Genomic DNA, 20,853 nt, shown 5'->3' on the forward strand with positions numbered 1-20,853 from the left:
CTTTTAAGGCAAATTTCTCCCAAAACTTACCCAAGTCAAACCCAAACACCTTGGGAAGCGTGTCAACGGTCCCTTCGGGTCAAATGTGAGCTAAACAAGCTCGGGGAAGGGTCAAAAGGGTCGGAAACGCAATAACGACCAAACGGGTCGTTACAGTAGAATTTTATGAAAATAGGCATAATAGTTCATATCTTGCATTTAAGAACCCATGGAATGCAAAGCATGGGTGTTCATGGATTACAGATGGATTCCCAATAACAAAAAATGAGATATTAAGAATATAATAACGAATTATTAATATGAACATGGTATATCATAGTACATGTACTTGGGGTTATCATGAATTTGATTGGAAACCCTAGTTTTGGTGAAACTTCATATTTTCATGGAAGAACGTGGTGTGGGGAAGAACAATGATGTTCCTACACGTGGAAAAAAATCCTACATACCTTAGTCGCTCCAAAACTTGTAATAATGGTCTGAACTTGAGAAGAAATCCAAAAGCTTTAATCATGAATCCTTGTGATGGGTTTTCTTGAAAACCCTTGGTTAGGAACAATGAAATTCTATTTAGAGAAGTAAAATATAACATAAAAACTGGTTTCGACAAAACATGACTGTTATGTGCGGGTGCCATTATAGAGAGGTTTGACTGTAATTCTTATTTTGATTCTCTCGTTTATGATTGTCAGAATGAAAGAATTTCAATTAGTGTCTGTTTCTCTAGTTAGAGAATCAAACTGCTCATAGCTAAAGTTATTTCTACATTTGGTTAGATGGAATGGGAAGTCTGTCCCACCATATTTTATTTATGATGTACTCGCTTTTTGTTTGAATAATAACATAGAAGACATTTTTTTTAAATAAAAAATTTTAAAAAATGAAGAAGCTTGATCACGTGCACCTCACGTGCCAATAACACGGTCCATCGAAATGGGCAATGAGATGGAAGAAGCTGCACCAAATTCCAAATTTGTTAATGGCTTTATGTCGATCCTTCTTCCTCTGTAGCTTTCCACTTCCTCGTCTTCCATTGCAGTTTAACACTTCAATTCCTTCCCCAAACTGCCCTTTAAAATTCCATCAAATTAGCACTTTGCCACTCCTTGGCTTTAAACGCTGCAAAACAGCTTCTTTTGCTTCACTGCCATTATCATCATCAATGGAGAACCCACCAGAAGGTTATAGAAGAAATGTGGGCATTTGTCTAATGAACCCTTCCAATAAAAAGGTCTCTTTTTTTTTTTTAGAATTTCAATTCAAAAAGTGAACCCTTCTAATAAAAGGTCTCTCTTTTTTTGAATTTCAAGATTCGAAAAGTGAACCCTTCTAATAAAAAGGTCTCTCTTTTTTTTTTTGAATTTCAAGATTCAAAAAGTGAACCCTTCTAATAAAAAGGTCTCTCTTTTTTTGAATTTCAAGATTCAAAAAGTCTTTCTTTGACCGTATTTTTTTCATTTATACAACAATATATCGTGTGAAATCTCACAAAATGGGGTATGAGGAGGGTAGAGTATATATTTTGAATGGTTAATCATTGTGATTTGTACTACTTTTTAAGTAATTTTCAAATATATAAATTTTATTTTAAAAAAAGAAAAATTGAAGATTTTATGACTGAATTTATGATCAAAATTGAACTTTTTGACTCTGGAAATCCGAATTGTGCTAATAAATTGGGATAGAGGGAGTATTTGTTTTCTCTTTGATTCAATTGTTTATTAAAAATCTAAATTCTGCAGATATTTGCTGCTTCAAGGCTTGATATACCTAGTACCTGGCAAATGCCACAGGTAAAATAACGTAGATTTCAATTGGGTTTGGTTCATTCTTTTCATTTCAATTTGTTGGATGAGTTATATTTGAACTCAAATGTCATACTCATTTTGTGGTTGTGGAGGGTGGGTGGAATATTAGGCGTAGTACTCCATCTGTTTCAAACTTTTTTCGTGATAACCGTGGTGTCCCGGCCAGCTTGCGGACACCTCGACTAATTCCACGGAAAACCGTGGTGTCCGGGCCAGCTTTGCTGGAACTGATCCTGAGACCTCACGGTGCTCAACCCTCTTTATTGACCACTAAGCCACACTCTTGGGTGCTCCATCTGTTTCAGTTTATATGACAGTCTTTACATTTTGGGGCATTTCAAATATTTGACATTTCCATTCATATTTATTTAACCATAACTTTAGTATTGTCTTCTACTTTGGTTTTAATTTAGACCAACATATTGAACACCTTATCCAGTTAAACACCTCTGTATGAAATATAAATTTTGGCCTAATGCATCAATTGATTTCTCGTCAAGGAGGTAAAGTAGTATTCACTGTAACATGCTAAATGGAGATGATTGTGTGGTGAGAGAATGAACTCGAATATCCTCGCTAAAACTTAGCCATTGTTTAAAGTTAACTATCATGTCCCACTAGTTATATCTGACTTCCTAGTTTCCACCATACTCTACTACTGTTTTGACACGCGGATGACATGCGGATGAACGCAATCCGTGAGTATCTCATGGAAGTTGGATGTATTAACTGGTTCCTCTAAGTTCAAGAACTTGTTCTTCATTTCCTTGTTAATTAGTTTACAATGATCAACAAACAGGCAGGCAGCAAGAGTATTGCTTAACACGGTGCTCGTCTAAGAAAGACAGTGCAATAGGACAGACTATCGTAGTGACTAGTCTCTTGTAGTCTAATAGTAATTCTTTTCCCTGAAGTTTGGATTATCAATTATTCAATTATCTGCTTGGATAAGGCGCGTTCTGCGTTGAAAGTTGTTAAGCAAATGAACCTTGGGTCTAGCTCAACCCCAAAAGTCAGTTCATGAGGTGAAGATTGCCCAAGACGAGGAGATAATTACCTATTTCCTCAACCTTTATGAGATATTTAACATCCCTTACTTGTCCTATACTGGACATCTAGTGCTGGGATAATATGACATGGGGGCTCAATATAGGTAACTAACTATTGAGATGGGTTTGGTCTGATATCATGTTAAAAAAATGGATCTTGGACCAAACTCAACCCTGAAAGGTCAACCCGAGAAGCTAGCTTATAAGGTTAGAATTGCTCAAAACCATATTAGGAGACAACAACCCATTCCGTCAAACTTTAATGGCTTGTCCATAGTGCCCCTGAACAAACTGAAAGTTGTCTCTTCAGCTCCCTTTGAGGTTTGAATGTAGGACACTTAACAAAAGCTTAGATTACCTATATGGTGCAGCTTTTCGGTAATAAGTTTCAATATATGTGAATGTTTAGAAGAGATTATGAGGGGTTCCAGTAAACATAAATCTTTGAAACTTGGCAATAAAAGTGTAAATGGGATTTAATAATCATGATGTCAAATATACCCACAAAATAACTGAATTATAGGCTAAGAAATGGTTGTTTAGGAAAATCTACTTTAGTTCCAAAACTAAAAAAATCTTGTTTGGCTACTACCAATTGGCAGTTTTGCATTTTTCAAGTTCTAAATGTGATTACACTCTACTCTCCCCAGACCCCACTTGTGGGATTACGTTGGGTACGTTGTTGTTGTTGTTGTCAAGTTCTCAATGTGATCCTAAGTTAACACGCGTGTACGCCAATGGGGTCCTGATAAAAAATAGTGCGGTCAGTTGAATCGAATAAATCCATTGAGGCGCAAGAGAAGAAATCATACTAATCTAGCTTGATGCCTTTGTCACAGAAGGCTCCTTGACAGGGTCGCTTTTCCACGCATGTATCAAGTATGTATTTAGAATGGAAAGCGACTTTTAAAGAACTACCTAATTAATGTTTTAGAATTTTTTAAAATGCAGCTGTAAAGACTAGGGAAGATCAACCCTCTTTCTAATCAGAAGCAACAAAGCTGTATTGCAATGTCCAATTATTTGTAGTGACATGCCCTTGATACGTCTTCAGAGTATGGTTTTGTTTTGCATGAATGTGTGATGCATGTCTATGCTTCTTCTTGAGGATGTATTTTTGTCGAAATCTTGGTCCTTTGTAATAAAATGAAGAATGACACATAGGTTTTTGAATCAGGGTGGAGTCGATGACAGTGAAGATCCAACAAATGCTGCCATCAGGGAATTAAGAGAGGAAACTGGGGTTACTTCAGCAGAAATTGTTGCTGAGGTATAAAAAAGTAGATTCTGCTCTAATCTCGAATTGTTTTTGCATTTTATTCTTTGGTCCTCCAATTCAAAGAAGGTAGGAGTAAAGAGCTCTAACCAGCTCAACAAAAATGGCTGTGGTTATTTGATACTTAGCTGTTGGGTTTTAATGAAGAAGGTGACCCCAGTTTAAAGTTGGTTTCCCGCAGTTGAAGAAACCTGGGTCTATGTGATCCTTTTTGCGAATTAGATGCAATCTCTTGTTTTGAGTAGCGGTAGGCTGGTTACTGATGTTCTGAATTCTATGTAGGTCCCACATTGGGTAACGTATGATTTCCCACCAGATGTTAGAGAAAAGCTAAGGCATCAATGGGGATCTGACTGGAAAGGTCAAGCACAGAAGTGGTAGGTGCATCTAAATCATCAAATTTGCACTTAATTGATACATGAAATATATTGCTTTAGCAGGACTGGTACCTATAAAATGTCATCATCCTAAACAAACGTCTCAAGTTTACCCACCCTTGCCAAATATACTTCAGTTCATATTTATCAATGTGCCTATATGCATGGCACTAGCAACAACTGAAATTAAAACATGACAAAGGTCATGTACTAACTCATTGTTCATCTACACCTTGTTTAAATTAAAATCAGCCTGCCTATTATGTTCCAGGTATAGCTGCAGTTTGTATCTTCTTTATTATGTCTTGGGCATAGACTAAATTTTGACTTTTCTTATGGCATTTGCTTATTCAAGCCAAGAATAGACCATATTGTTTCTGATGGTCAGATGCCAGCCTTGAAGTTGTTTTTTGGGAATAGTTGAATCTCAAACTCCTAAATTACTGCTCTTTTGAACCTCCGGTTGTTTTTTCCTTTTTGATCTCCGTTTCCCTAAGTTTGAACAGCACTGAAATACAATATGGAAAAATTCTAGGTTCCTATTTAAGTTCACTGGGAAGGATGAAGAAATCAACCTTCTGGGTGATGGCACTGAGAAGCCCGAGTTTGGAGAATGGTCATGGATGTCACCCGAGCAAGTTATTGAACTTGTGAGTGGACCTTTTGACCTTTGAAGTTTCTGCTAGAACAAATTAAGGCTCTTACTCCTATTGTTTTGACTTTTATCGAAAAATCTTCTCTACAGGCAGTGGATTTCAAGAAGCCTGTTTACAAGGAAGTTCTATCTGTTTTTTCTCAATATTTCCAGTAGTGAAACCGGCTATCTCTGAAGTGCGAAGTTCAAGAGGTTCGTTTATCTAAAAGCCTTAAGAGGTTCGTTTATCTAAAAGCCTTTCTTTATGCATTGTTCTGCTTCCATTCTCTAAGCAAATTTGTATACAAGTCATCATTCTATCTTCATCATCAAAGCTTGAAACCACTCAGGCAGGACCTATGAATACTGTTATTGCTTTGATAGAAGAACAGTTTTTGCAAAACTGTAATTTGCTGGAATTTGATTTCATTCTTGCGCGATTTTTTGGAGGTCTATCCTTGTACAATAGCATGATACGTGAGGATTCATATAGCTGACCCCAACTTGTTTGGTATTGAGGCGTCGTAATTGTGGTCTTGTTCTTCCTTTTCTTCAACTAACCCAATGAAAAACTACTATACTTGATTTAGAAGAGTAGATTTTGTACACTTCTCGTCATATATTTATGTGTTTCTAAAATTTGGTGATGTTTAACAGGTTTATGTGCCTTTGCTGTTACCAAAATAATGGCAGGAGGTTCAATATGGTTTCTGCAAGGGGCTAACCGCCTAGCTGGATTTGGTGAAATAAATCTATACTCTAATTATTGATTATGGCTGTAACCTCGTATTTTGTCTTTTAAAGGGAAAAGAACAAAAAAATCTTATCAGATAGGGAATAATGAGCATTAAATTTACACTTGTTGTGTGATTGATTTTTACTAGCGTTAACTACTTGGTAAATAGTTTTGAAAAAAAGGGATTACTAGCTGAGAATACTAACATTATTGAGAATTACGAATTTATAGATTCAACAGTAATCAGAATTTACCCCTTCATCAAAAAAAAAAAAAAAAAACAGTAATCAGAATTTATTTTAAAACAAAGAAAATTAGACAATTTAAATTGGTCGATCATATACATCTCGAGTATGTCATATTTATCCTCAAAGTATGAGATGTCAAAGTATCAATCGTTCTCATTTTGTCCAAATTATAATATTCGTTTCTTAATTGTTCTTTCTTGCTCTGGCCAAAACTTTCCAATCTTATGGGATAAAATGACTGACAGTTAATCACTCTTTTTAAAAGTGGCATAATTTTTATTTCGGAAAAGGCTGATAAATACTTCCACCTTTGAGTCTAAAAATATCCTTCCATCCACTTTTTCTTCTTAAAATACTCTTAAAGTTTATTTTTGGTTCAAATATACCCCTCAAACTAACAGGTTAAATTTAACTCTTTTAAAAAGTCACATGGCATTGTGTAATTGGTTACACATTTTAATTTCAGAATAAGTAAAATTCACCCAATTTTTACGACCCAAACCCATTAATCCGTTGGAGGAAAGACCAAGCAAGTCATTTGACAAAGATGACATGGAACAAAACATGTGTGAAGGAAAAATGGAAGAAGTCTTTGAGAACAATGAGGTTAATTCAGGTATATTGAAGGAGGACATTTTAAATTTACTGGAAAAACTGAAGAAAGTGAGCAAGGTAAGCCTAATATGTCATCTCGAAATGAGAATTTGTTCGTTTAACATTTTTTATCGGAATTTCGATTTCGGTTTTTTGAGGTAATTTAACCAAACTAGTTTGGTTCGGTTCTTTCAATTTTTTTGAAGTCCAAACGCTTTCGATTTTTTGAAGTTCGGTTCGGTTGGTTTGATTTTTTTCTTTGATTTTTTTGATATGATATTAGAAGCGATTCCATTTACAAGATTCATATTCTCAAAGAATAAAACATGGATAAATTAAATCAAAATCAAACAAACAAGATAGATAAGAGGAAAAACCATAACTTGATATAGGATTAGGTATTATATACATGAAGAATAGCGAAAACGCATAAAAGACGGTTAATTCAGGTAATATCCTGAAAACATCCTAGGACATTCCTTTGTTATATTTTGATTTTCTCAAGAAAAAATTAGGGGTACAAAAACAAAAAAGGGCTTGTTACAATTAGTTTTTTTTTTTGGCTTAAACTTAATGAGTACGGAATATTTTAATTTTTTTTGGGTAATGTATTAAATTTCATTGTTCGGTTCTTGGCCTTTTATCAAACTTCGGTTCGAAATTTCGGTTTCGAGTTTTTGAAGGTGGACGCCGAATAATTTAACCAAACTATTCGGCTCGATTCTTTTCTTTTCTATTTTTTGAAGTTCGATTCGATTCGGTTTGATTTTTCGATTTTCGGTATTTATGTCCAGCCCTAATTTCAACAACCATAGAAAGCTGATGGAAAGGGGTGGGCGTTCGGTTTTTCGGTTCGGTTTTTTCAAAGTTCGGTTCGATTTTTCGGTTTCGGTTTCTTGAAAGTGGACACCGAATACCGCACCGAATTAGTTTCGGGTTTTTTTTTGAAGTTCGGTTCGGTTCGATTTTTTTTTTAATTCGGTTTTTTTTAGCAATTACACATCTCTCCATTTATTTCCATTTTTTCCTTCTTGATTGCTTCGAAAGTAATACGGAAGTTTGTAACTAAATGTTTGAAGGTTTGATGACTTTAGAATCCAATCATAGTGATCATAAGACATACAAGATAATATCTTCTATATATAAAATATAATGTATTATACAACGTATAATAAAATCATACGAGGTATATAAAATTTTATATAGTGTATAATCAAATTATGTGAGTTATATCTAATTTATTATAATAGGTGAAATAAATTATATGAACATTATTCTATGTATAACATTTTTATTATACTATATATAATAAAAATCAACACTCAAATTATTAGTATACTTGTATTCAATATCCCTGTAGTGTTAAATAAGCGAGATTTTATTTTTTATGGAACAATGAAAGAAGTTGAGAATAAGGAGGAAGTAGAAAAGGTTTTTTTTTTGGAAAAAAATGTTGCAATAAGGAGGAAGTATTTTAATTGTATAAAAGCGATTGGGAATAACAAATAGGTATTGAAGTTATTCACGCGAAGGACCTACTTATATATAGCAATTTGATTTACTATAAAACATTTAACTTGTCATGTAATGTTTAATAACATTTAGTTGCTAAGAGTATGTAAATATTATAATATTATTGTCTACTTATGTTTTTTTCCCAAAAAAAAAAAAAAAATTGTATTCATGTAGTAAATTTTCAAAAAAAAAAAAAAAATCGGTTTAACCGAAAAACCGAAGAACCGGAACCGACCACCGAACCGAATACCGAAATTGTTATTAAAAAAACCGAAAACCGAACCGAAATACCGAAAAACCGAATGAATTCGGTTCGGTTCGATTTTTCGATTTTCGGTGTTTATGCCCACCCTTAGATGGAAGCGTTGCTTGGAGGGAAGGTGCGAAATCTTTTGAAGTAGTTGAAACCTACCCATCTTGTGGTTCTCCTGATCAAAGTCAAAAATGAATTTGGTGTGCTGCATAATATGGAATCACATGAATACAGACAATCCGAAGCAGCCACTGACAGACTTGACCATCTAGAAACTTGCAAAAATGTTGTTGCAAAGGAGGATCCAGATGGCAAAGAGGAAAGTGAAGAAAAAGTGGGTAAATGGTCCTATCAATGGGCTAATACACATCAAAGGTCAAAAGAAAGAAGATTTGTATAGTCAATTGGAGCATAAGGAGACGGTAATAGAAGAAAACTTATCGGATGTTAATCTGAGTGAGAAACATTTATTTTAAAATGGGTCAATGGGTTTGGGTTTTAAAAATTGGGTGGGTTTTACTTATTTTGAAATTAAAATATGTGACCAATTACAAAATGTTATGTGGCTTTTTAAAAGAGTTAAATTTGACCTGTTAGTTTGAGGGGTATATTTGAGCCAAAAACAAACTTTAAGGGTATTTTTAGGCCTAAAAGGTGGATGGAAGGGTATTTTTAGACCCAAAGGTGGAAGAGGGTTATTTATGAGTCTTTTTCAATAGGTTAGGGGTATTTGTGAGCCTTTTCCGTTTTTATTTTTATTTTTAAAAGAGGCATACTTGAAAGTTCAAACTAGGGGTGTTCGAGAAAACGAAAAAATTGAACCAAATAAAGCGGGAGTGGGAAGTGTACCCCCTGTCACAATAACAAGTATGGTTACAGTTGATAGTTATCTTAAATATGGTTAACAACTTCAAATTGGGAGGGCGATCCTCCTAGTGAACTAACTTGACCTCAAACTAACATAGGTGAACAAGTAGAATGTACTAGGGCGTTTGAGAGAATCGTGTTGAAAAAACTCAGCAAAATGATCCCGTAACTTCGGGAGAAGGGGTGCTCTCCATCTTTTGATGCATGCCACGTATTGGAAGGTCGGATGGAAAATTGTTCTAAGCTTTGTATGAAAGCTTTGATAAACGACAATAATAAATAAAACCAAATCGACATAAAGATCAACATATTTTTATTTTTATTTGATTTGGTTCTGTTTTCAAATTGAGAAAATTCAACAATATGTGTTGATTCGTTATTTGAGAGAATATCGGCTCTATAAATATTCATTTTCATAGAGATACTTTACATAATTTTAGCCATAAAAGGTTTTATAGACATATTTATGTTCATGGTGTTACTCGATTTCGTATTCTTTAATTCAAGTTATTTAGAATGATTTATTTATTGTTTTAATCACAGGATTAAGGTAAGTTTGAAGATATATATTGATGTGAGTTGTTTTTGGATTGTGAAAATTTCTTATATATAGATGTTCCAATAAGTAACAGGTTAATCATTTTGTTCCATTTTTATTTTATGCAAATAGAAATATAAAAAAAATCACCAAAAATAGAAACCGAAAACCCCACTCTGTCTAATTTATTTGGTTTGCATACTTAATAAAGTGACACAATTAATTTAATTTCAATTTAAACAAAAACTGAACCAAATCGAAGCATGACCAATCCTACTTCAAACACAAAATGACTTGTTCCTCATGTGATAAAGACAACGGCAGTCAGAATTTATTTTAATGCAAATGCATCGCTGTTGTAAACAGTTGTTATTTTAGTATTTACATTGAATTGCCTTCTTTTATTTTCAACTAGTAAAGTCACCCGCGCTTGACGATTTCTGAAAAATTGATAAATTTATAATTAATTTTTAATATTGTTATATATCCAAGATGGAATATATGATTTTTTTTTGTCATGTATATGCATATGCTAATTGATTTTATACATTTTATAAAGCTACGATACAAATAGTAATTTTATTAGATATAAAAACTTAAACGGACTGGCTTTCTCATTGGCTAATTCTTTAAGAAGATAAAATTAAAAGTATGTGTGCATGTGAATGTGTATAATACGTGATTCTTAGTATACTTCATCACTAAATCATGTATCTAGTGATATATTAATTCATTCTATAGTAGAATTGTTCGGCTTTATAAAAAATTCATCTTAATCAAACAATTACACATGAAAGATCAAGTAGATAAATTTGAGGTGTGCTGTCTCTCCATAGAATTTACATTTATGTTAATAATTTCTTTTCTTTCACTTTTTTTGCTTGTTGTTCATTTTATTACTTTTTATCTTTTAAATAAAACATTTCCAGTTGAAATTTCACATAATTAATAAAGAATTAACTAAAGCAGTGGCTAAAATGACAATTTAAATTACCAATCAAGAGAGGACACAGATTAATCATGATACATAATGATAGCAAACCATATTAAGCAACTAACATCATTCTCAAAGTAATTGACGACATCAAAGAGGATTTTGGATCCTTCCAACAGTTCACATGGTGAGGCTTTTGATCTAGGCTGCTCAATCTACCTTTCAATGAAGGCCTTCTACTCGGGAAAGCTCACCATGTTAAGGGACTTTTGCTTGTCTCAACAGATCTAGAAGAACTACTTCTGCCTCTAAACCAGCTTCATAATTCTAAAATTCAAACAAACTTATAGCATCTACAAATGGAGAAGTTTACCAAATCTGTTAAAAGCCACAGTCAGTATAGAACTAAACAAAATACTTATCCAGCTACAATAACACAATACTACTGGCACATACAGGAAAATGGGTGAAATTTAATAACAATGAGAATAATAATAAGCTCGCTACTCAAAATAGAAGAAAGAACAATGAGAATAATAATAAGCTTGCTACTCAAAACTATCCAATATGTTCTGCGGCAAACTCAGCCAGCTGATTCATCGGGCGATATGCTAAATTACCTTTAAAAGAATGTATTCATAGGTGACATTAGCATATATCAAGCGTGCCATTGTCCTGTTCTTTTAATGTTTGAGAATAGTTCTAACAACCTGGAAAAAACATAACCAAATATTTACCTACTTCACACCCAAAACTGTCAGTGAAATAACCCGGAAGGTAACAATTTATTTTGGAAAACCAACAACAATAATAATAGGTAACCAAAAGGAGAAGTGAGGTGGAATAACACATTAAAAACAAAGCAGACATACTTAGAACATTGGGGTAATTCCAGCAAGCGTGCCAAAATGCTCTTATATCATATCAAACAGAAGTGGTGGTTGTTGTCACCTTCTAAGTTAAGCGAACTCTTAATTTTGATGCCGAACCCATCTCGACAGGGGACTGGGACGGATGCGGGTGTGGGATTGTCTCGAATTGGTCAACCAACTTCGGATACTTTGACTGGAGTTCATGGACAAATTTGCGGGGAAAATTGAGATTTTGATTTCTCAAAATAAAAGATAAACCTATTTAAGACATGGAAATGGAATGCCCATCTTGGCGAGTGAAAGTTTGACTTCTACAATATACATGTAAGTTTTCATAGAATATATCTCAAAATTTAGAATATAATTATAGCTCTATTTTTATAGTTTTGAAATTTCTTAGCCAAATCCCAACATCCGTATCCATACCTGGATCCGCAACTTGAATCTTAAAATTTAGATTTTGTCGAATCCAACACTCGGATCCATACCCGTATCACATACTGGCACCCGAGTCCAAGCAACTTAGGTCACCTTGCAAGTATGCCTCCTATGGATGATTGATGTAGATCATTTTCTCCCTTCTAAAAGTATTTAAAAAAATGATACAGATCAAGCGGACATTCAAAAAGCTTAAAAGGCAGTTCCTCATAGAAAAATTACTGAATAATATGCTGAAGGAACTGTCAAGCATAATAGAAGGGCACAAAGACTTACAGAATCCAGTCTTGTGAAAATCTATCTGAAGAACACAAGCAGTTTTGGCTCTACTGGCCGATCTTCCTTTCCAAAATGATACGCCTATAGTTTCATGTTTGTTCTTTCCAAACATAGCACGGAAGCTGGTAATAGAGTATTCTTCTCTCCATTCGAATCAACTAAAAGTACTTATTACGGTGTGTAAGATATTGAGTGGAACGAATTGAAAGAGGAGCCAATGCAACACATGATATATTTTTCAAATTGAATAAAAGATAAAGAAGAAATTCTTCCACATGGAGGTTTTACTTTAAGTACAAAGGGTGAACATTTTGACTTTGTTTCAATTTGAAACAGGTTGTCTGGGAAACTGGATTCAGGCGAATTATCTTAACTGCAAAGTAGGAATAGTTGCAGTATCATGTTTCTTTCTTATGCGTACAAAAAGCAAAATATAAATGAGATATAACAGTAAAATTGCAAGAAATTGATAATCAGACTTAGCCTGTTAATATCAATTCAACAATTTAAAAACCTTGTGAACAACTAATGTCAAGATAGTGCTTAAGAAAGTCCGCCCTACCAAGTGCTAATCAAACGAAGAAGGAACATGTTGTGATGCTCCTCATATTCTCTGGGCTTTATTTATAGAACTATTTGTAACTGATTAATGTAAATGCCTCAGAAATACCTGACCATGCCATGTGAAGCGATTTGTATACACAAAAAAAAAAAAAAAAAAAAAAAAAAAGTTCGGGTTAAAAATCAGCATCACAAATAGAAACATAATCACATTGCTTAACATTGGAATGCTTCAACCTTTCTTTCAAAGCCCCTGCTTTGTACCCATTTCGATCGTCTTTCAGTACATATTTTACATTTATCCTTTGCTTGCCCATCTTTATCATTCCACTTTCACCAAACTCTGCACCAATTTAAAGTTTCTGAAAATTATAAGAAAAGGCTTAATTTTATAAATTTTGTACTTTTTTATGATACTTTAGCTATGGGCCTGTTGAATCATGACGAACTTGTACTGTACACAATCAGAATGCCATGAAAGTCCACGTGCAACTCCAATTGAAAGCTGATAAGCATGTGAGAAAGATATTATGTTTTTTACCTAAAAATAAAGTCATATTGGAAAATTTGGAAAAGGACAGTTGAAAAGAGAAAGAGTTCAAACCTCTGTTCATTATATACAGGTATTTAAACATATACCATATCTTCGACACTCAGACCGGTGTACCAGCAAAAAAGACCGGTGTACCAGCAAAAAAGAAACTTACTTTCCGGAGTCATCAATCATGTTATCAGTCGTAGGCAGTGTCAATATTCTGTAAATTTTTTATGGGAGATATATAAAGATCTTAAATTAACTTTTTGGAAAAAGTTTAATATGTTATCCTTCAGAGTCCACCTAATTGACTAAAACTTTTTGTCTATCTCGTTACACAAATTTGATAACTACACCTGGGAAAAAACTTAGTATACTAACAAAAGTAGCGTGTTTGTACGTACTATGATTCCGAGAACTCTTTTGTCCCTCCAAGCCTAAGTATTCTATGCCATTCGTCCATTCTCCATTTCAGCCACTGCAAATGCAATCTGCCATTGGAAGCGATTCTAGCAATGGAAGAAATTTATTGAAACTGATATTCCAGTGGAAAAAGCATACGGGGAAAGAGAGGGTTTTTAGTTGGCTGCCGAAGCCTCTTTGGTGACCGTAAAAAAGATTTTTAGAAGGTCTGGAAAGTTAAAGCGTCGTTTAATTATCTTGCACGGTTTTTGTCTTAGGTTTTTATGCTGGAAAAAGTTTTTAATTTGGCTAAAGTCATAAGCGGCCTCCTAAACTTTTCCTCAAATTTCTCACGGTCACCTAAACTGACGCTTGTTCCGATTGAATATTTAACCTATTAAAAAATATACATATTACGCACTTTTTTACTAATCAGCTAAAAATTTAAAGTGTGTGAGATGCACTCGCCCATGACGTGGCAAGTGACGAATTAACTGTGGCCATCTGGTATTTTGAGTTCTAAATAATGATTAAAAAATATTTTATGAGTAAAAGGAAAAAAAATTATGCTAAAAAGAGAAGGACCCCACTCACCCCCACCCACCAAGCTTCCATCTCACAGAGTCCCCCGCCACCCCCATTTCTTCTTTTCTTCATCTTCCTTACCAATTACCCACTGTAATTGTGGATTCTTTTCCTTCTTGTATTGTGGATTCTTTTTTTTTTTTTAAATCCAAAAATAGTCCTTTAATACATAAACTTTTCTGGATATTAAGCTCCAACATTTTTTACCAAAACATCAGTAGAAAACAACTCTGCTAAAACGATGGGACGGCATTTCGATCTACACCTTTCCTCTCGGGAGCTGACTGCTGCTGCTGCTGTTGAAGGTGAAATAACAAGGATTTTGTTGTGGATTCTTTAGAGTTTGGACTTTTGTGATAATTTCAGAAAAAATATTTTCAGATTTGTTTCTACTTGCCGGAAAAAATGGAGATTCGCCGGAGAAGTTTTGAGACCCAAATGTGATATCCTTTTTCTTGATGGCCAACTCCAGTATTGGAAAAATAAAAAGAAATGAAATTGTAACGGTGGTGGCGTTTCAAATACGAACAAAAAAAAAACTACGAGGCGGTGGGCGAATGGCGAGACGTTGGTCATCTTCCAAATAAGGATGAAAATAGCGTGGTGGCAGCGGTGACGACAGAACTGAAAAATGATGGTGGTGAAGCGGCTGGAAAAAAAAGAGGAAGGAGAAGAGTGGATGACGGCGGCAGCGGCGGGATTGGTGGTGGGTGGATGGTGGCAAAGAGAGATGAAGAAGAAGATATCATTTTTTAAAGGAAAATGTCTAATTAAATGCCTTCCACGCGCCTGACTTAAGTGTATCACACACATTGTGCCATATCAGCAAAAAAATATCAAAGTGGTTCAAATTCGAAGTAGTTTAGGTGTCAAATTGAAACAAGCGTCAGTTTAGGTGGCGTGTCGAGAATTTGAGGAAAGTTTAGGAGGCCGTGAGGAATTTGAGGAAAAGTTTAGGAGGCCGCTTATGACTTTGACCTTTTAATTTTAAGGCTGTAAAATAGTTTTTTCCTCTCTAAATTCTAAAAAATTAGATAAACAACAATCCTGCGATTTTGTGATGCCACGTCAGCGGGCCTTTGGCCTGCTTTTATATATATATATATATATATATATATGATTTTACAGATAATTTTTTGAGTTTTCATTAACATTAATGAAGTTAAATAATTGGACCAATGTTATCTCCTTTTTCATTTTTTTAATCTACAAGGGTAAATGGAAATTGCAAACATAAAATCAGTGGTCAGTGGCTAGATCTTGGATAAGAAGGAACAAATGTTTATACTTTAAATTTTGAGGAAAATTGGATTCTTAAAAGAAATTGAAGGAGAAAAATGATTTTCACATCTTTCCATTTGGTTATTTCATACACCCTCACCCACCCACTCGCCCCCCCCCCACACGCCCACACACCCCCCACACACAATTCCATTGAATTTCCAAAACTATTTCTTCTACAACCCATCTATGTCACATGTTTTTGGATAGTTAAAGAAATTTAACCGTTACCATTCTATAATGAAGATTTTTTCGTAAGTTACTGTAATAAATGTATAGATGCATTCTGAAGAATAAACATGAATTATATAATCAGGAATAGTCATCCTAATTGACTTTGTTATAGAAAAAATGTTTGTACTAATCCAGTAAATGCGCACGTGTCTTTACATATATTATCATCACAAAGTCATAATTAACAATCACATATTCGCACCTCAAATTATCATTTAACTATAGCAAATAAATATAAATTTAGTGTAAAATGAAATGCACATAAATTCTTATCGCCTTAATACCCTAATGAAATTGCCCGCGCTTCGCATTGTTTAAGAGACGTCAGACAGTTTATGAAAGAATATTTAATCGAGGTAGAAGATTTTTTTTTTATGTATAAACATAGAAAACATAATTTTATAAATAAATTAAATCACAATTTCTCTTATTAGAATTATAGCTCAGAAATGTGAGTTCTGAATGACAAAAAAAAAAAGTCCGAATATTTATATGAATATTTCTTAAAATAGATAAATAAAAATCAATTAAATATGCATTCCAATTAAAATTCCTAAGCAAAGATGTGGTTGAAGAGTAGGTACGCATCAAACTTTTCTTTTTGTTTATGTAATATTATCTTCTCTCTAATTAAGATCCCAAAGCCTATTTGTTTCAACAACATAAAATAATCACTATTAGTTTATCGTAATTGCAAAGAGTTTAGTTATCGTCATAATAAAATGATTAAAAAATAAACTCAAGAATAAAGGAGGAAAGTCACAACACTATTTGTATACTTAAACAAATAGTTGTTAATCCCTTATATATTGTATTCAATTGATAATTTCACCTGGACTTGTTCACTTTATTCACACTACTCAATTGCTTATCACCACTTGTAAATCAAAGAAAATGGAAGAAATTTTTCACTTTCGAATATGTCAAGATTTGGAAAGAGAAAAATATCAAAAAGTGTGTGTGTGTGTATATACCAGAAGTGTTTTTGTATAAATTTAATTGATATCTTTATCCTTTGCCTTTAGGCCTCTGCTCAAATCTTTGTTGATGGCTTGATGCTAGCAATTGTTCACAAAACATGACCGCTCGGATTTCATCAGCAAGATTAGTCTAGCTGAAGTGTGGATATGCTTCTTTTAAGTTGCTACAGATTTCTAAACATGAAGACAAGCATTCAGTAGTGAATTGGGTATTCGACTGGATGAAAGAAGTCACTGCATCGACTAATTCCCGATGGCAAGTGATGATTATGGTAATTTAGAGGTGGGATTTCTTATTCCATGGGAATTCTGACAGCAAATACAGTTGAAATCAACAAGTTGATTGCATTCTTGATTTTTGTTTTCATGCTTCAGTACTTTCAAGATGTTTAACCAAAGAAGATTCTGTTAAGACATAAGTAGATGGTGCATGACAACTAGAGTTGTTTTTAAAATTCTATGGTAGAGACAACAGCGAAGCATGAATTACTTACGCTTAAGAAGTGAAGAGGCCGAAAGGTTATAAAAATGAGATATAGGAGAAATTTCTATAGTGCAGTTGACAGAGGTTTGGACTACACTAGGTATATTTGTAATAAATGTATTAACAAAATATGTGAATATACCTGGACAAATCATCCATAAAAATGTTTCAATAATAACACCAATAGAGTAATACATCATGGTTATGTTTGAATATTTGCTGGTTTAAATTACATCATGATTTAGTATCATTTTGGTATATTTCTTGGCTTTTTTGGTTGTTGCTGCAGGAAGTGAAGTTTTAAACTAAATTGAGTTATTTAGACAAGTCTAGAGGGCTAAAGTTAGCACTTTATATATATATGTTTTTGACTATTTCTATCTCAACTTACAATGCCCCGTTCCATGTGTTTCTCAGAGGACATTCAGTACTTTACAAATGTGAATAGCCACTACATAAATCATTAATTTTCTGATTAAACACTTGAAATGGTCTTAGTCCTGCCGATTAATACTAATCTTTTCAAATTATATGCCTCAAATTTTCCATCAAAACAATCTTAAGATTATTTTAGCATCCAATAAAGTGTATAGCAGACATACGCGGAGCCAGTATTTTTAGTTTATGAGTTTCGAACAACCTATGAAAATAATGGCACATTAAATTTGAACGAGGTTGGAATTTGGGGTGGAAATTTACCAATATTTGGAGACCTGGCAGTGAAAATAACAGAAACTTAAAGAAAGATCATGAAAATAAAAACTAATAAAAAAATAAAACCATGAAAATGAAAAATGAGTTATCTTCAAGTTTTGTTGGGGACAAAGAAAATCAAAAAACTGAAAACGAGCAAGATTCTCGCCTATAATAATGCTGCCGATAAGAACATATCACTACAAGAAAAAAGATATTTGGCAATAATTTTTTTTGTTGCCATAGATTGATTATTGTTGCAAAAAGTATTTTTGGCAACAAAAAAATATTTTTGTTGCATAAACTTTTCCCAACGGCTTGCAACAACTTTTTTTTGCAATAATAATCAATACTATGGCAACAAAATTAAATTGTTTGGCAACAAAAAAGTTCACTTGCCAACAATAAAATTAAATTGTTGCCAAATATTAAATTTTTTGTTGCCATTTTTGTACTTTCTTGTAGTGTATTAAATATTAATTAGTGTGTGGTCTAACCATGGTTTAAGAGACTGATTTAGTTGAACAATTATTAGCCCTTAGATCTGTAACTGTCCAGATGTCAGCAGATCAAAGGTCCACTGGACAGTCCCTATATTGCAGGGAGCCTCGTCCGTAAATGAAGGGATTGAAATGAGAGCCCTTTAATTAGGAGGTCGAAAATTCAACCAAAGTTGAACCATGCACAATTATGAGCAAATTCACCATTTTTTTGGCTCCATTTGTATAGTCACTGATGAATTTGTATGTACTGACTATTGAATAGTCATGCTGCAAATGCAATAAGCTTTAGCTAAAAGTTAAAACGGTTGGTTCTGTGAAGTTGGTTCTGTGAAGAGGTGCAATATTAATACCACAACATTAGTAGCTACTAATAAATGTTTATTATGGGGAAGCGGAAGAGATAATTGAAATGAGTTTTTGGCAGGAAATTTCAAGTCGTGCAACATCACTGTATATTAATGAATATTAACATTAATTTTAGGGAAAGAGGACAGATAATGTGGTCTTTTATCCATTTTTAACATAAGTTGAAGGAAGATAATGAAGGAGAAATTGCCAAAAAAAAAAAGGAGAAAAAAGATAAATAGATTTCCTACAAATGTATATGGAAGTGCGAGTATCAAGCATGTATACGGAAACTTTCTAATATATATAGATACACATTATGACTTCTGACAAAAGAAAGTTATAAAAAATTTAACCTTTTGTCAACAGTGAATTCTTTTATGTTATACTCCATTTTGCAGTGTTGTGCTTTTAGTAAAACTCACTACCTTCATTAATTTTATCATTGAATTATTGATATCCCAAGTCTCGCATAGTTTATTCACTTAATTTAGTACTGACTTTTAGTAGAGTATATTTTTCGGATGATCACATCCGGATCACTACAAATATCAAACCCAATTATCAAGGTAAAAAATTAAAAATAACATGCAATTCATTCATGAGTCTTATATCGATTTTAAAGCAAATCACGTAAACTCAAAATTTCCCAGATCTCCTTCATAGTCTCAAAGAATGAAATCCACGCCAGTTATCAATTTCTACTATTTCTTTCTCTAAATATGAAAGATTTAACAAAAGATATTGGATTGAGATAAGAGAAAAAAAAGATGCAAAAGTGGGGTGGAAATGAACATTGCATAATTAAACAGGAGGACAAATCACAAAATATTTGTAATAGAAAAGGAATCATTATTTATTCATTAAGAATACAAAACTGATATATTGATGTAGAGTTGATGGTGCTTCTGCTTTTAACTGTATCCAATATCCATGACAGAATCCTCACAATTTTGCATCCCCAAGCACTTGTCAAAAAGAAAGGAAATCGAATCACTTCTCACTTCTAAACCCAAATATAATGCTCTCTATTTATAAGACTACAATAAATGGAATAGCAAATGATGTCATGAACATGGGCTATTAATTATTTAGGGGGTATGATAATAAAAAGTGTGGGAGTAATGGAAATAAAGTCATTAAGTTTTTACATTAAGAATATGAATTAATAGAGAAGTAGTAATTGACAAATTTATTCTTGTACAATAAAAAATAGAGAAGTAGGAAAAATTGTCAAAAAAAGGAGAAAATAGGTAAATATGAATGGATGTCATAGAGAGGTGTCACGTCACCTTATCTATACCTAACTTTATATATATATATATATATATAGATTGCCAATAAGAGACAGAGAAAAATTGTCGGAAAGACTAATCGATTCATACCTAAAGAATTTACTTTGAAGGATAAAACGTTCTTGGTGAAACATGATCCCTTGTACCAGCAAAAACTTCATCATCCTAATATATTTACACATTATATTAATCTAAATATTGTATAAAGAAGATTCTAAATAGTTTGGATAACAGTATGTAAGAAAGTAAACGTTTAATTAATTAATGAGCATTGGTCGGATTAGATGAAAATTTTAGAAAGAAAAAAGTTTTACAGACAAGAGAGGATTACAGTTGTTTACGGGGAAAAAAAAGATAGGATTAGCTTCCAATTTAAGGGAATTTTACGTGGCATGACAAACTTATACTAAGTAATTATATTTAGTAGCTATAGTTTGTTTTAATTACGTTCCATAGCAAACATCCAACCGATAATCACATCCAATAACGGACACGGTAAAAACATTGGTAAAAGAAACTCGTATCCCATTTGACACT

At 33.3% G+C, this 20,853-nt stretch overlaps 1 protein-coding gene and 1 long non-coding RNA gene across 8 annotated transcripts; one reads left to right on the forward strand and one right to left on the reverse strand.

The window, feature by feature from the left end:
• Nucleotides 1–902: 902 nt before the first annotated feature.
• Nucleotides 903–17,679, forward strand: LOC132059240 (nudix hydrolase 26, chloroplastic). 5 transcript variants are annotated; one of them, XR_009415523.1, is made up of 8 exons: nucleotides 903–1,231; nucleotides 1,743–1,793; nucleotides 4,035–4,127; nucleotides 4,416–4,510; nucleotides 5,046–5,160; nucleotides 5,256–5,357; nucleotides 8,725–9,357; nucleotides 17,498–17,679. XR_009415523.1 is itself a non-coding variant. In XM_059451794.1 (7 exons), the coding sequence occupies exons 1-6, from the start codon at nucleotides 941–943 to the stop codon at nucleotides 5,319–5,321; spliced, it is 711 nt and encodes a 236-aa protein (XP_059307777.1). In that variant the 5' UTR covers nucleotides 903–940; the 3' UTR covers nucleotides 5,322–5,359; nucleotides 5,803–6,129. The 5 variants fall into 5 exon arrangements, 3 of the variants coding, with proteins under 3 accessions (XP_059307777.1, XP_059307779.1, XP_059307780.1); XR_009415524.1 differs by having other exon boundaries at nucleotides 8,763–9,357; XM_059451794.1 differs by lacking the exons at nucleotides 8,725–9,357; nucleotides 17,498–17,679 and adding an exon at nucleotides 5,803–6,129 and having other exon boundaries at nucleotides 5,256–5,359.
• LOC132060626 (uncharacterized) lies at nucleotides 10,906–13,629 on the reverse strand. 3 transcript variants are annotated; one of them, XR_009415967.1, is made up of 3 exons: nucleotides 13,397–13,629; nucleotides 12,416–12,576; nucleotides 10,906–11,959 (listed from the first exon to the last, which is right to left on the reverse strand). It is a non-coding gene; the product is annotated as an uncharacterized LOC132060626 (long non-coding RNA). The 3 variants fall into 3 exon arrangements; XR_009415968.1 differs by having other exon boundaries at nucleotides 10,906–11,539; nucleotides 11,702–11,959; nucleotides 12,416–13,629; XR_009415966.1 differs by having other exon boundaries at nucleotides 12,416–13,629.
• Nucleotides 17,680–20,853: the final 3,174 nt, after the last annotated feature.

This window comes from Lycium ferocissimum, chromosome 6, assembly GCF_029784015.1.
Source record: "Lycium ferocissimum isolate CSIRO_LF1 chromosome 6, AGI_CSIRO_Lferr_CH_V1, whole genome shotgun sequence".
In the NCBI taxonomy this organism is placed as follows: domain Eukaryota; kingdom Viridiplantae; phylum Streptophyta; class Magnoliopsida; order Solanales; family Solanaceae; genus Lycium; species Lycium ferocissimum.

Coding starts and splice junctions, on each gene's coding strand:
- LOC132059240 (XM_059451794.1), top strand. CDS start 941: ATGAGATGGAAGAAGCTGCACCAAATTCCAAATTTGTTAATGGCTTTA. Junction 1,794..4,034: donor GTACCTGGCAAATGCCACAG/GTAAAATAACGT, acceptor TTTTTGAATCAG/GGTGGAGTCGATGACAGTGA. Junction 4,128..4,415: donor CAGCAGAAATTGTTGCTGAG/GTATAAAAAAGT, acceptor AATTCTATGTAG/GTCCCACATTGGGTAACGTA.